Source organism: Dermacentor silvarum, chromosome 2 (assembly GCF_013339745.2).
Source record: "Dermacentor silvarum isolate Dsil-2018 chromosome 2, BIME_Dsil_1.4, whole genome shotgun sequence".
Classification (NCBI taxonomy): domain Eukaryota; kingdom Metazoa; phylum Arthropoda; class Arachnida; order Ixodida; family Ixodidae; genus Dermacentor; species Dermacentor silvarum.
In genome coordinates this window covers 200,920,896-200,936,866 of record NC_051155.1, presented here as the reverse complement: position 1 = coordinate 200,936,866, position 15,971 = coordinate 200,920,896, and the positions used below count along the sequence as shown (strand labels likewise).

Genomic DNA, 15,971 nt, shown 5'->3' with positions numbered 1-15,971 from the left:
ATCTGGCCGTCGCTGGGGAGCATCAGTTGAGCGCATCCCCCTAAAGGCACATGGTATTTATTGCACGAGGCAGTCCTGAAAACATATCCCTAGTAGCCACGGCGACATCTCGTAAAGATGCGCCATGGGTTCTTTTTAAGCGATGCTATCTTTTCCTTGCCTCCCGAATTTGGTGTTGTTGCTGCTGTCTGCTGCAGGGACGGTTGGTATCTCGGTGGCTATAGTTGTGAATATATGTAAGAAACTGGCTTATATAACTCCTGCATGCTTACCGACGAAGTATAGCGCCATTAAGCGCACCTCCTGCTGTGCGTAATAATAAAAAAAAAATCATGAGTCATTCCACTTTGTGAAGGTGGAAGACCAGCGAAGCTATTTAGCACACGACACACAGGTGACACTGAATGGGGAGGCCGCCTATAGTGCTGACTCCCGAGGAGCAACGCGCCTACGAAGGGCGACGGCAGGAACAGAGAAGAGAATGAAATCGTCTCCGGGAGTGCGCACTACACGCGGCCTTCCCATTACGATGAGAGAACAGAAGTGAAATTCAAAATTTAAAACGGCGTCTTGTCTTACATACACGCGCGACGGTGCCACCGCCCCGGTAGAGCGGCAGGAAACTAAGCACGCAAGCGGTTAGAACGCCGACAAAGAGAGGGCGGTGCGAACGTAGACTTGGCCGACGTGTGTCGGCCTTTTGGGCTAAAATCCGATCCGATCTCATTGTACTGATGTGTTCTTTCTGATTGCTTTTGTCGTTCCACTTTTTTTTCTTTTCGTTTTTTCTGACCCTCTTTTCATTTTTCAAAAATATTGAAATAAAACATCTGTTGTTACCCTTGTTCTTGTGAGCTATCTGGGTCCTAGGTGTGACAAGGGTAGTTCAAGGGCGCGTTACAGGTCCACCACCATCCGGAATCAACAAGGGTGCGTGCCAATGCGCGTAGACCCTTTCTGCACTATCAACAGGATCGGCCCATATTTTTGCTCAGAAAAATGCCTGGAACCCTAGCCAAAAACAGGTTCGCTGTAAAAAAAGTCCTACGCACAATCTGATTACAGTTCCAGCGAATAGCAATCTCTTAAGCACACCGACCTCTTAGGATACCATATAGACTCCTCACACGTGTAAGGGCCGCACCCCCAACGTTGCAACCCAAAATTTGAAAAAATTTCCAATGGCGAAGCTGTCACGTTCGGTGCCCCAATGCTGCGCGGGCGCGCTTCGGAGAATTTTAGCGCGCTGCATACATCCGTGTGCCGTTACTAGATGGCGAGAGCCGGGGTGTGCGCAAATCGCTGGCTGCGCCAGCACCATTTTGAAGAAAAGGTGCGGTCCTGTGTAAGGGCCGCACCTCGTCAAAATTGTGAAAAAAAGAAGTGCGACCCTTACACGATTCTATACGGTTGTGCAATGTATTCGACGGATTCTTTGATATACGAAATTTTAGCGGTGTGAGAATATTCGAAATTTTGCATACGAATCGAATAGTTCCTGATCTTCGATTCGTTTTCGCATTCAATTCGAGAATGTACTATTCGAAGTTGTCGAATATTCGTTTCTTTCGAATACATAAGGGATAAAAGCCCTTACTGGAGACTCAAAAAAGAGAAAACGATGGGAGTGAGGACTGCGCCGAATGATAATAATGGGTATGTCCGGATGTCCTGACTCCCCCTTAAAATTTATGTGCGCCGAGCAAGCCTATGGCACGTGACAAACTCATGAAGTCCTTTTTCCCAACTGTATACTGTTCTTTTGCTGTGGAGCGACAATAAAGATTTACAACTCTGTAAATAGATAGACGGAGACATCACTCGCTCTAAGACGGTGTGCAACACAACCGAGCCCATGTTCAGCGACTGGTATCGCGATATCGATGGGCTTGCTCGCTCTCTGACACAGTACTGGCAAAGCCACGCATCGTAGCTTTCCAACGCAGCCGTGCAAATTGGCCTGCCGCAAACTGAAGCGACTATTAATTTACCGCCTTAATGTGGTGGTTCCATTCGTCGACCATGTTATACAGTAGATGGAGATCCCTCTTACCGAAAGATGACCGCGTTGGCCTTGCCCTGCTCCTCAAGCAATTTCGTCTGCCGATTTATACCAGCTCTAACAGAGATGATCTTCTGAAAGGCTGGCATGTCCGCAGCTTGCTCACTAAGCATAGAGCTGAATGAATTACCCAACTTTGTGGCCGGAAAGGGCTTCACGGAAGCGAACATGCACAGCATGATCAAGACAGCGAATGAATATGTCTTCCCCAACGTGAAAACTATTTTGCGAATTGGAGGGACCCTGCCGTGCGCAAGCGTCGAAGCCGAGAGAAGCTTCTCTGCACTGCGCCGAACCATCACATTCACGCAGTCTGCTATGACCTTTGAACCCATGGCGGGTCTCCTCCCGATCAGTGTACACCGAGCGATCGAGCAATGGGCATCGACGTGGAGGAAGTTGCAACCGTGTTCACCAGGACAAATTGCCGCAAGATGTTTCAGAGGTGCCTGTTAAGCAACGAAAGACAAGCTCCTCATCCAAAACAACTAATGCGTACTGTACTTGAAAACTGAAAAAAAAGGACGCCGCAGAATTTTAGTTTTTGTTATACAGCACTTTGTATTTATATCTCTGAATATTTAGTTGATCCCGCATGCCTTCCTCCCTGTAATAAATCAGTGCCATGCTTATCTGCATGCCAGCGTTTGTCTGAGGTGAACTGACATACAGCTGCATTATTGCTTTTTGTATGCCTCAGCAAACCAGGTGCGTCGGAGCCAGCACAGAATTAACGCGGCATGCTTTAATGTCAGAGCTTCCTTTTTTAAAAAACATGTGTCGTTGAACGCTCACTGGGACACGAAAAAAAAGTTATTACTGTTATTGATTGGTTGTACGCGTCCGTGCAGTGATCAACATCATCAATCATAATCTTAATGTCGAATCTCCCACGCTGCCCCTTAAAAAAACTGGATCCGCACCTGCACGAGGTTACACGTACGTTGTATGGTATGAAAGTAAACACAATTACCCGCTGCACTAAAGCTTCGTTCCACATAGATTCCAACGTGTACATTGAATGCGCGTGTGTTGAATGTGGCGAGGGAGTAGGACTAGCATCCACACAGAACAATGAGGTAATGTCAAGAAAGCTTCGCTTTAAAAACTGACATACATTGGACCACTCTAAACCACACAAGAGTAATTTCGTTCTACAGCGGCAGTATTAAATAGGTTGGTCATGATACATACATCATACATGTATTTTATTCCAACAAATAAAATAAAGGAACTCCGCAAAATTGAAGTGCGTTCTAAGCATAAGTATTGCCAGACAAAACGCACGTTAGTGCCTATACATAAAATTGTCATGATAAATAAATTAAAAATTACAGCAAACAGATACTACTAAAAATGTCATAAAATGTCAGACACGAATTGGGCGTCCCCGGCTGTCAAACGTGACCGTTTAACCAACATCTCTGTGATGGCTGCGCGGCCCCTTGCATTAGCGCTGAGCCGTTTCTGGCATCGGGACGACGAGAAACCACATGTCGCAGCATGGGGCTAGCTTGACAGATGGTGTGTACGGCAATATCGTCTCCGCACTGACGTCCAGGTCACACGTCAGCCCGAGCCGCAGGACACATGGACATTCCCCGACACGGCCAGTTGACGCACGCCGTCGAAGGGCCAGTCTTGTGCTACTTTTGCCTGGATGACAATGCAAAAGCACTCGTTGAATCCTTCTTCGTCCTACTTCGTGACCAGGCGTAACGCACTTAAGGACGTGCTGTCGCAGAGGGTTTGAAGCCTTGCAACCGCAAGTGACATAAGCGCGCAGCTGACTGCTGTCAACGAGGCACTGCCGTTGGACGTCCTGGCCAGCCGGCTGCCAGTGCCCGAGTCAGCCTTGGCAATTTCTCGCAGCACGAGGCCACGCGGGGTACACGTGCAGACAGCCGATGAGTTTATGGCCGCAGTGCAGTGTTTGGGGAAATTGACCACCCGCACTGCGCCATGCACCGATGTCAACGCGTACCCAGTGCATCAGCGTTACGGGCATTGCGCCGCGGGTCGTCGTCACCGGACCGTAGTTGGCTTCCGGCTCTGAATTTGCCCGGTGACGCTCGATGAGCGCCGGTTTCCGCTGCTCGTCACCGCTACCGTCGGCCGTCGTCGTGTGCAGTGCCGCGACGTCTTTGTCGTCGGTAACGGCGTGCAGCTCTTCAGTGCCGTTTTCTTCGTCCTCCCTGTGCTCCACGTCGAACTGCATCAACTGAGCTGACTGCGCTGGCTGCTGGATTACGCCTACGTCGCATTCGCAGAGGACGGGCTTCTGTTGTGGCTCGGGCACTCCGTCGTCGACATTCGAAGCCGAGTAGAAAGGTTGGAAGATAGAGGGCCGTTCACGTTCGGCGACGAATGATCCGAGTGACCAGAGCATCTCGCGGAGGAAGCCCGTGCAAGTCGGCGGTGCGTAAAGATGTTGCACCACAATGGCCGGCCACCGCCCGAGGCTTGCGCTGCAACCTTCCTCGGTCTTCTGGTCAGGACGGGCTTCGTCGCTCTCCCCGCGTCGGGGCGTTGCACTGTTCTGAGCGCACTGCTGCTGATTCTGCCTCGGGTGGCTTCTGCCGCTGCCGGTGGCGACAGCGCAGCGTTGGCGTGATGCCATCGTGCTGACGCCAGCACACGTCTCCACTGCCTGCTGCAAAACAAGAAAAAATGCACGAGTCATAAGACGTCATGCATGTCGCGTAGCTAATTACTTTTCTTAAATTCAGCTTCAAATATCCGTGCGTTAGAAAAATATTTTAGGTGATACTGCAATAGGCTATGTAACACTGTACGTTATGCACAGCTACAGTTAATAAGTTTGCACACTTCTTTCCCTGTTCACGTCCGAGCTTCTTACACAGTTACGAGCCGTGTGAAGACCTGGATTCACGGTCAAAGCCAGGGCTCGAAGAAAAACAACCGAATCACTAAGAACATCCGAGATAGTCAATTTGTTCAGCGCAATGCCGAATCGCGCACCGTGAACCTCGATCGGCTACCGAGAGCTGCCACTCCCAGGGCTAGATCAAGTATACATAAATACCCAAGTTAGTGGACGGATAGATGGCCGTCGTTGCAGCACAATCGATAGGGCCTTGCACGCGTAATGCGAAGGTTGTGGGTTCGGTTCCCACCGCTGACAAATTATATTTTCGCCTACATCCATTTCCCTTTTTCTTCGTTATATTCAATATGTCAATTTCCACTAAGCTAATTACCAATAAGCTTTCCTTGGCTTCATTGCCTGCTGCCTTTATAAGGCCGTGCTTATCTATGAAGATCGCTCTTTGAGGCTCAACGGAATTTTATTACCCAGACTATTGCAACCATTACAAGCTTTCTTTTAGTGCATCCTGAAGCTCGCCATGCGCCAGTGGTACCGTATTTTGTATTAGTTACATCGTTTGCACATATTACCTATCTATTCCTATTTTTTCTTTGTGCCCAACTTCATTTATCAGTGTTAATTCACTTGTTTTGTTTTGTTAATTTCATTGCTCTGACCTCACATATTCGAAGCGCCACCAGCTGCTCAGCTGCGCACTTCATTTCTCCATGCTCTTTGCTTACAAAAAAAAATAAGAAAAAAAGTGCGATATAGTAAGCTTAAATCGTAGTTACTTCTTTTTTACAGAAAAGTCCGGCTTTCAGGATTCCGCTATCGTTGTCACATCTAATGCTATTAGATGAGGAGGTGCGCGAATTACCGACCACGGGGGTCCCTTCTAATCACTCAGAACATTTTGCGACTACTGCCATAGACTAAGAGCTAAAGGCGTGTTATCTCATAAGTTATCTTGACAACAGCGATAATGCAGCAACAATGTAGCTAACTATACATGCCTAAAGTCGGCAATTCAAAAATGTCAAACGCGGGAGCAGATGCCTTAACTAGAAGCGCGGGCACTGAACTGGTAAAACATTCGAGACGGGACGTACCTTCACAAGCACACGCACGTCACGTGTATCACGATCACGGGCAGAGACGAGCAAAGGCGTGTACGCGCTTCCAGCGGCGAGGAGTCTCTTTCGACACGAACCTGCAGAACAAGACAAGCTAACGTTACATACAAGCCATAGTGTACGTCTGCTTCGTTAAGCCTTACTTGGCTAAATGACATTTCAGAGCACAGCAAAGTACAAACATGGGCCTGTGTGTTTAGCGTAGTTCACATTTTGGAAGGTGAGAGCTTATATACGTCGCCCAAGAAAAAGTTGTCGCAGTTTCACCCGAAAGGCGAAGGATCAATTGCGATAGCAAATTTGTAGAGAGCTATACGGAGTAATCATAGTAGCTTTATCAGCTGTATAAACTTGGACATGCAGCAGCACCGGCAACACGCAGAACTGTTGTCGACGCCGTCGGCGTTTTGCCCGCGTTCGCACAAAACGCGTGCGGCGTTTGGCCTCTGGGGGCGGCTCGGAGGTTTTCTACCACATCAGAACGGGACACTCGTCGAGCTGCGTCGGAAGTATTTACCACCTTCTCGCCTCACAACGTCTTTATCTAAATACGCACTTGGTGCCGCAGCTAAACGTCGCCTCCCATCCCTCCCCCCCCCCCCCCCCCCCCCCCAGGGCGTTTCGCGCGTCGGAAGAAGGTGCGTTTGCTCTACATATATGGTGATTGTAAAGGAGGAAAGAGACGCCTACTTCTGCAGCCCTTAAGGGAGCACGGCGCAGAACGCGCGTTTGTTCTCCGCCGTGGGTTCACTCCCCGTGACAGCGCGCGTCCCTCGCGACCTTTCACTCGCACATACAGCGTTCGGCGCGCGGCGACGATTTCATCTCCATTGACATCATACGGAACCTCACGGCGACAGCGACGACGACGGCGACGCCGACGGCAGAAATTTGCTTTGGAGTGTCCATATAATTGCTATAGCAATAAAATAAGGACTGCGCAACGTGCATGTCGTTTTCTTAGGGCTTCGGTAGGCACTCGTCTTCCGAAATCTTAACTAAGCAAAGTATATTATTGGCTAGATGGCATTTGACAGAACAGCAAAACACGGCTCGTCAGTACGACGTCCACATGCGGCAAAGTTAGTTGAGATTTGGAACAAAAGCCATATATAGAGCTCCAAGCAACCATCTATGACGAAGTTTATCGTGCACTAAATTGATTGAGAGCTTCCACCAAGACGAGGCCATTGACAAAGACCATAATGTCTATATGCGTATACGCTAAGCCTAGTCCAAAGAAGGCTCGATCGTTGCGAAGGTCGGAAAAGCGGGCATCGTAAACAACTGACGGCAAACAGCCTACATTAAATTTCAATAAAATAGTTCGGTAAAACAATCGACATAAACCGTGTCCTATGTTGAGCGGACACGGAGTGGACACGCGTCTCGGTGGAGTTACTTCCGCAGACGATCACTTTAAGCCTACTATGTAAGCGTCGCGACCAACTCGCCAAAAAAAAAGCAACCAATATAGACATCTAACCTCAGTCTCACCGCTAGTGCGTTTCAGATGGCAGGGGACGCGGCTACAGAGACGCGAGAGACGAAAAGCACTGCTTACCGGCCGGGATTCGCAATGTTCCACGGAGCAACTTGAAATGCTGCCGACTGGGAAAGCTACACGTCCGCTTCTGGAAGGCCAGCTCCGCAGCGCGTGAACATATTCCGCTGCGCGTACTGAAATAAGTGCACGCGCCCACGCTGCAAAAGCTCCTCTTTGCTTTCTTCTTTCCAAACTACGAGGAGCAAACCTCCAGCGGGAAAATAATCAAGCTCTTTTCGCGCTGGAAGACCTGACTGCTCAGCTCGAACCTGACAGCACAACTCTGGGCCGTCCAGCGAGCCGAAGAAGCCGCTTCGAGACAAGGTCTCGAAACCGCATCCGCGGCGGCTGCCCAGACCCACTAAAAAGACGCCGGACTCGAATTCGATTGATTTGAAAATAAAGTTTAGGCTCTCCTTCTTTCGAGAGAAAAGAAAGTATGATCAAACATTTGATATTATTTTCACAAAGTGGACGGTGATTCTCCAGCTAATATTTAAATCCCCCACTTCGAAACATTACGGCCACGAAAACGCCTTTAAATACGCAAACTGAAACCGATTCTCCAAATGGAGGAATTGCATATACGTAGATAGGTAGGCTTTATTGCAGCCGATATGGAGTGGGTCGATACAGAGCGAAATAATCGTATATATATATATATATATATATATATACAGCCAACGCCTCCTATATAGATACAGCAGTCATTGCAGAAAAGGTCGTACTACTGCACTATAGTGTAGAAACTCCATAAGTGAGGTGATGCAGATTACATTGTGGTGAAATCCTCTGTTCCATGTTCTTTCTTTTTTTACACTTATTAATCGTATCGCAACTGCGTTGCATTATAATATAACGCTGCAATTTCTCAAACGGGCATAAAATAACGAACACGCAAAAAAAAAACAAGGCAGAACTTTCTTAGTGTTTTTTTTTTTTTTTTTATGTGCCTCAGAGAAGCAGTTGATAAGGTGCCGTAGTATGGGTGTTTAAAGGAATGCCAGAAGAAAACACGCATTCAAGCGGTTGACATGACACTAGCACACATGCTCTGGGAGTGCGGGTCGAGATACCCCAAGTTCAGAAAGGATGAGTGGGACTCGCTTCTGCGTAGCCCCGCTCTAGACAAGCAAATCCAGACTGTCCGGCGTGCCCGCGACCGGGGCCGGTGGGCTAGACCTGCCGGTCCCGACGTGGGACTAGCCGGGTGCGCGACGAGTTCGCGACCTCGCCGGACCTGTAATAAAAGTTATTTCACTCACTCACTCACTCAATGGGGCCACACGTGCATTGCCGAAGTATACAACGTCCTTGTACATTTCATCGTCACATGGCGGTGTTATCATGACGATGACGACGATAACTATGATTATGATGATAATATTGGCCGCGTCTTCCAAAAATGGCACAGTTACAACCCTATGCGACGTAAGGCGCTTTTCTTTTTCTTTTTAAAATAGGTTTCCGTGTTCTAAAGTTTCCAGTGAGCAAGGAATCAAAGAATAATGTTCAATTATGCGATGATTTCTGCGTAACAAGGTTAGTTCTGCTACATGGAGTCCACAAGCGGGCCGAAAGTCTCAATATTCAAGTGGGAGCACTGCCAAACAATAGCCGCGACGCTAGCTGCATTCTCGTTTTCTTAAAGTAGAGATGGTGAAATTGTCAGTAGCATGACGTCTCAACACGAACTGTGGCCTCTTCGTTTCTAGAAAGGGATTCTCGCGCATCCCCGAGCCGTCACGTCACTCTAGTGGGCCGACTGCCGTAAAGATCCAATAAGACGTCGGCAAGCGAGCAAAGACACTTGTCGCTTTTGTTTTCGTCGCTTTGTGGTTTGCAACAAGAACTTCCTAGAACTTCCTAGTTCTAAAAGCAAATGAACATTTTGGGATATTGCTATATTAGGAAGCTGCATGCAAGGCCGAGAAAGAAAATCGCGAGTGCATGATGACTGTGTGGAGTGAGCAAAATGGTCCGAAGCCACTGGGTGACCCAGAAGGGGATTCTGTGACAAAGGGTGCAGGAAGCGCACATAAAAAAAAATCACGAGAATACAGTAACACAATGTAATGCACGACATAGGCAAACGATATATTGAGTATGCACTTTTGCAAGTCATGCGAAGATTCCCACAAATTCTTTCATGAAAGGCTACGGGTACGGTCATCTGACATTGGCGTCGTGTGAGAATCCTGGAACAGCCACTTGAAATCAAGTGAGTGTACCGAAACAAAGGCAGTGCACACAGAATCACGCCAATACAAGACTAACAAAAAAACTGCAATATGTGTACATCTCATAGGGGCGATGAATGAATGAATGAACTTTTATTTCCCTTTTTAAGAAAGGGGAGGGGCAGGGGGGGGGGGGGGGAGAGGGAGGCCTGTGTGCTCCAGTCTTAGCACCTTGTGCTGCCAGACGTCCGCCTACCAGTCGTGGTAGGCCTCCGCTACCTCCTCAGCATAGGGGCGATACTTCTCCGTAAATCGACAAGCGAAAAGGTCTGACAGGTCCTTGCGCAAAGTGTACGTGGTTCTAGCAGAGAAATCAAAGTATTAAGCGAGATGGCTGCTATGGAATAACTGAAATCTTGTTAGTAGCTAGATGCAAACGCCTACGACAATACCACCAAAGAATTAAACGCTGAATGAAGTGAAGAAATAATTAATCGTTGTGCTGTAATTCTTCCATTGTTTTTTTTTAATTTCTTTTGCTTCCTTGGCACTTCAGTCACAAACTGGAAAGAGCAGAATTACATGGCGATTAGCACCGCTTCATGCTGCAATTGGTAGAGCAAGATGCGCCTAAGGACAAAATCTTATAGGATTTCCACAATGGGCTTCAACACAACGACCACATGAAAGATCGCTAGCGCTGAGTTGCATTTTCTTCATATTACCATAACGCTCGTGCTAAATTATTTTCGATATTTGATTGCGTTCCCGATTTCCATTGGATGGTGCGGTCCTAAAGCGGGCTGGTTCCGACCTCTGCCCCCTTGTTGGAAACTGCAGATCAAGTGCGAAACCAATAGGATGGTCTCACTGAGCGTATGTACCTGCATGTGCGCAATATGAGACCATGGTTTTAATCAATTTTCGTGCTATTTTCATGTTTATATTTATTCGCCTTAACATTTTCCTCGAGCAATAAAACCGGGGACTTAAATTCAGGCTGGCGCTCGATGAATCTAGGCTCTATAGTATGGTAAAGTACTGCAGGTAACTCGGTCGTACGTTTCTGTTCCCTGTTCTTTTTTGCGAGTAAGTGACATTACACCGCATTAAGTGCGCGTGATAAAGCAATTACCTATTCCATTATGAAAGCCTTTCCGACGTATCTGTCACGAAAAATGTCTGCCGCTTCTCCACCTATTAATAATGAAACACGAAACAAAACAAGCGCAAAGTACTGCAGGATCGACTTAGTGGCTTAGCTCTAACTTTGTCGATTAGCTCTGCAGCATTTTGCTTTAAAGTTTTGCGAACTAGCGCCAGTTCATCATACTAGCAGTTCTCGCACTCAAGGCAAGGCAATCTCTATTGCAGATGCCTTCTGCAAGAAAACGTGCAAGAACATTCGAGCAGCGACGGCTTGGTGCCTCTACGCCCCCCCCCCCCCCCCTTACATTTCTAGATAAAACATTTATAGATACCTAACTATCTATATACGTTGCATCTGGCCGTCGCTGGGGAGCATCAGTTGAGCGCATCCCCCTAAAGGCACATGGTATTTATTGCACGAGGCAGTCCTGAAAAACATATCCCTAGTAGCCACGGCTGACATCTCGTAAAGATGCACCATGGGTTCTTTTTAAGCGATGCTATCTTTTCCTTGCCTCCCGAATTTGGTGTTGTTGCTGCTGTCTGCTGCAGGGATGGTTGGTATCTCGGTGGCTATAGTTGTGAATATATGTAAGAAACTGGCTTATATACTCACTTGGTATCTCGGTGGCTATAGTTGTGAATATATGTAAGAAACTGGCTTATATAACTCCTGCATGCTTACCGACGAAGTACAGCGCCATTAAGCGCACCTCCTGCTGTGCGTAATAATAAAAAAATCATGAGTCATTCCACTTTCTGAAGGTGGAAGACCAGCGAAGCTATTTAGCACACGACACACAGGTGACACTGAATGGGGAGGCCGCCTATAGTGCTGACTCCCGAGGAGCAACGCGCCTACGAAGGGCGACGGCAGGAACAGAGAAGAGAATGAAATCGTCTCCGGGAGTGCGCACTACACGCGGCCTTCCCATTACGATGAGAGAACAGAAGTGAAATTCGAAATTTAAAACGGCGTCTTGTCTTACATACACGCGCGACGGTGCCACCGCCCCGGTAGAGCGGCAGGAAACTAAGCACGCAAGCGGTTAGAACGCCGACAAAGAGAGGGCGGTGCGAACGTAGACTTGGCCGACGTGGGTCGGCCTTTTGGGCTAAGATCCGATCCGATCTGATTGTACTAATGTGTTCGTTCTGGTTGCTTTTGTCGTTCCATTTTTTTTCTTTTCGTTTTTTTCTGACCCTCTTTTCCTTTTTCAAAAACATTGAAATAAAACATATGTTGTAACCCCTGTTCTTGTGAGCTATCTGGGTCCTAGGTGTGACAAGGGTAGTTCAAGGGCGCGTTACAGGTCCACCACCATCCGGAATCAACAAGGGCGCGTGCCAATGCGCGTGGACCCTTTCTGCACTATCAACAGGATCGGCCCATATTTTTGCTCAGAAAAATGCCTGGAACCCTAGCCAAAAACAGGTTCGCTGTAAAAAAAGTCCTACGCACAATCTGATTACAGTTCCAGCGAATAGCAATCTCTTAAGCACACCGACCTCTTAGGATACCATATAGACTCCTCACACGTGTAAGGGCCGCACCCCCAACGCTGACAACCCAAAATTTGAAAAAAATTCCAATGGAGAAGCTGTCACGTTCGGTGCCCCAATGCTGCGCGCGCACGCTTCGGAGAATTTTAGCGCGCTGCGTACATCCGTGTGCCGTTACTAGATGGCGAGAGCCGGGGTGTGCGCAAATCGCTGGCTGCGCCAGCACCATTTTGAAGAAAAGGTGCGGTCCTGTGTAAGGGCCACACCTCGTCAAAATTCTGAAAAAAAAGAAGTGCGACCCTTACACGACTCTATACGGTAGTGCAATGTATTCGACGGATTCTTTGATATACGAAATTTTAGCGGTGTGAGAATATTCGAAATTTTGCATACGAATCGAATAGTTCCTGATCTTCGATTCGTTTTCGCATTCAATTCGAGAATGTACTATTCGAAGTTGTCGAATATTCGTTTCTTTCGAATACATAAGGGATAAAAGCCTTTACTGGAGACTCAAAAAAGAGAAAACGATGGAAGTGAGGACTGCGCCGAATGATAATGTATGGGTATGTCCGGATGTCCTGACTCCCCCTTAAAATTTGTGTGCGCCGAGCAAGCCTGTGGCACGTGACAAACTCACGAAGTCCTTTTTCCCAACTGTATACTGTTCTTTTGCTGTGGAGCGACAATAAAGATTTACAACTCTGTAACTAGATAGACGGAGACATCACTCGCTCTAAGACGGTGTGCAGCACAACCGAGCCCATGTTTAGCGACTGGTATCGCGATATCGATGGGCTTGCTCGCTCTCTGACACAGTACTGGCAAAGCCACACATCGTAGCTGTCCAACGCAGCCGTGCAAATTGGCCTGCCGCAAACTTGAAGCGACTATTAATTTACCGCCTTAATGTGGCGGTTCCATTCCTCGACCATGTTATACAGTAGATGGAGATCCCTCTTACCGAAAGATGACCGCGTGGGCCTTGCCCTGCTCCTCAAGCAATTTCGTCTGCCGATTTGTACCAGCTCTGACAGAGATGATCTTCTGAAAGGCTGACATGGCCGCAGCTTGCTCACTAAGCATAGAGCTGAATGAATTACCCAACTTTGTGGCCGGAAAGGGCTTCACGGAAGCGAACATGCGTAGCATGATCAAGACAGCGAATGAATATATGTCTTCCCCAACGTGAAAACTATTTTGCGAATGAGAGGGACCCTGCCGTGCGCAAGCGTCGAAGCCGAGAGAAGCTTCTCTGCACTGCGCCGAACCATCACATTCACGCAGTCTGCTATGACCTTTGAACCCATGGCGGGCCTCCTTCCGATCAGCGTACACCGTGCGATCGAGCAATGGGCATCGACGTGGAGGAAGTTGCAACCGTGTTCACCGCTAGGACAAATTGCCGCAAGATGTTTCAGAGGTGCCTGTTAAGCAACGAATGACAAGCTCCTCATCCAAAACAACTAATGCGTACTGTACTTGAAAACTGAAAAAAAGGACGCCGCAGAATTTTCTTTTTTGTTATACAGCACTTTGTATTTGTATCTCTGAATATTTAGTTGATCCCGCATGCCTTCCTCCCTGTAATAAATCGGTGCCATGCTTATCTGCATGCCAGCGTTTGTCTGAGGTGAACTGACATATAGCTGCATTATTGCTTTCTGTATGCCTCAGCAAACCAGGTGCGTCGGAGCCAGCACATAATTAAAGCGGCATGCTTTAATGTCAGAGCTTCCTTTTTGAAAAACAGATGTCGTTGAACGCTCACTGGGACACGAAAAAAATTATTACTGTCATTGATTGGTCGTACGCATCCGTGCCGTAATCATCATCATCAATCACAATCTCAATGTCGAATCTCCCCCGCCACCCCTTGAAAGAAACCTGGTGCGGACGAGGTTACACGTACGTTGTATGGTATGAAAGTAAACACAATTACCCGCTGCACTAAAGCTTCGTTCCATAGATTCCAACGTGTACATTGAATGCGCGTGTTGAATGTGCCAAGGAGTAGGACTAGCATCCACACAGAACAATGAGGTAATGTCAAGAAAGCTTCGCTTTAAAAACTGACATACATTGGACCACTCCAAACCACACAAAAGTAATTTCGTTCTACAGCGGCAGTATTAAATAGGTTGGTCATGATACATACATCATACATGTATTTTATTCCAACAAATAAAATAAAGGAACTCCGCAAAATTGAAGTGCGTTCTGAGCATAAGTATTGCCAGACAAAACGCACGTTAGTGCCTATACATAAAATTGTCATGATAAATAAATTAAAAATTACAGCAAACAGATACTACTAAAAATGTCATAAAATGTCAGACACGAATTGGGCGTCCCCGGCTGTCAAACGTGACCGTTTAACCAACATCTCTGTGATGGCTGCGCAGCCCCTTGCGTTAGCGCTCAGCCTTTTCTGGCACCGGGACGACGAGAAACCACATGTCGCAGCATGGGGCTAGCTTGACAGATGGTGTGTACGGCAATATCGTCCCCGCACTGACGTCCAGGTCACACGTCAGCCCGAGCCGCAGGACAAATGGACATTCCCCGACACGGCCAGTTGACGCACGCCGTCGAAGGGCCAGTCTTGTGCTACTTTTGCCTGGATGACAATGCAAAAGCACTCGTTGAATCCTTCTTCGTCCTACTTCGTGACCAGGTGTAACGCACTTAAGGACGTGCTGTCGCAGAGGGTTTGAAGCCTTGCAAGCCGCAAGAGACCTAAGCGCGCAGCTAACGGCTGTCAACGTGGCACTACGGTTGGACGTCCTGGCCAGCCGGCTGCCAGTGCCCGAGTCAGCCTTGGCAATTTCTCCCAGCACGAGGCCGCGCGGGGTACACGTGCAGACAGCCGATGAGTTTATGGCCGCAGTGCAGTGTTTGGGGAAATTGACCATCCGCACTGCGCCATGCACCGATGTCAACGCGTACCCAGTGCATCAGCGTAACGGGCATTGTGCCGCGGGTAGTCGTCACCAGACCGTAGTTGGCTCCCGGCCCTGAATTTGCCCGGTGACGCTCGATGAGCGCCAGGTCCCGCTGCTTGTCACCGCTACCGTCGGCCATCGTCGTGTGCAGTGTGACGACGGTACCAGCGTGTAGCTCTTCAGTGCCGTTTTCTTCGTCCTGCTCCACGTCGAACTGCATCAACTGAGCTGACTGCGCTGGCTGCTGGATTACGCCGACGTCGCATTCGCAGAGGACGTGCTTCTGTTGTGGCTCGGGCACTCCGTCGTCGACATTCGAAGACGAGTAGAAAGGTTGGAAGATGGAAGGCCGTTCACGTTCAGCGACTAATGATCCGAGTGACCAGAGCACCTCGCGGAGGAAGCCCGTGCAAGTCGGCGGCACGTAAAGATGTTGCACCACAATGGCCGGCCACCGCCCGAGGCTCGCGCTGCAACCTTCCTCGGTCTTCTGGTCAGGACGGGCTTCGTCGCTCTCCCCGCGTCTGGGCGTTGCACTGTTCTGAGCGCACTGCTGCTGATTCTGCATCGGGTGTCTTCTGCCGCTGCCGGTGGCGACAGCGCAGCGCTGGCGTGATGCC

General features: G+C 48.5%; 2 protein-coding genes across 2 annotated transcripts in view; both read right to left on the bottom strand.

Moving 5' to 3' along the window:
* Window positions 1-7,682, bottom strand: part of LOC125943275 (uncharacterized) — a 20,368-nt gene extending 12,686 nt beyond the window's left edge. The window contains exon 1 of the mRNA XM_049662152.1: window positions 7,593-7,682. The gene's annotated coding sequence lies outside the window, so the exon portion shown is untranslated. The remainder of the gene's footprint in view (window positions 1-7,592) is intronic.
* On the bottom strand, window positions 3,200-15,971 carry LOC125943274 (uncharacterized). Its single transcript, XM_049662151.1, has 2 exons — window positions 15,743-15,971; window positions 3,200-4,451 (listed from the first exon to the last, which is right to left on the bottom strand). The coding sequence occupies exons 1-2, from the start codon at window positions 15,917-15,919 to the stop codon at window positions 3,912-3,914; spliced, it is 717 nt and encodes a 238-aa protein (XP_049518108.1). The 5' UTR covers window positions 15,920-15,971; the 3' UTR covers window positions 3,200-3,911.

Bases quoted from the DNA above. Each gene is read 5' to 3' on its own strand.
- LOC125943274 (XM_049662151.1), bottom strand. From the start codon at position 15,919: ATGCAGAATCAGCAGCAGTGCGCTCAGAACAGTGCAACGCCCAGACGC. The intron at 4,452-15,742 runs GTGCTCTGGTCA...TTCCTCCGCGAG, and splicing joins GCACGGGCTTCCTCCGCGAG to ATGCTCTGGTCACTCGGATC.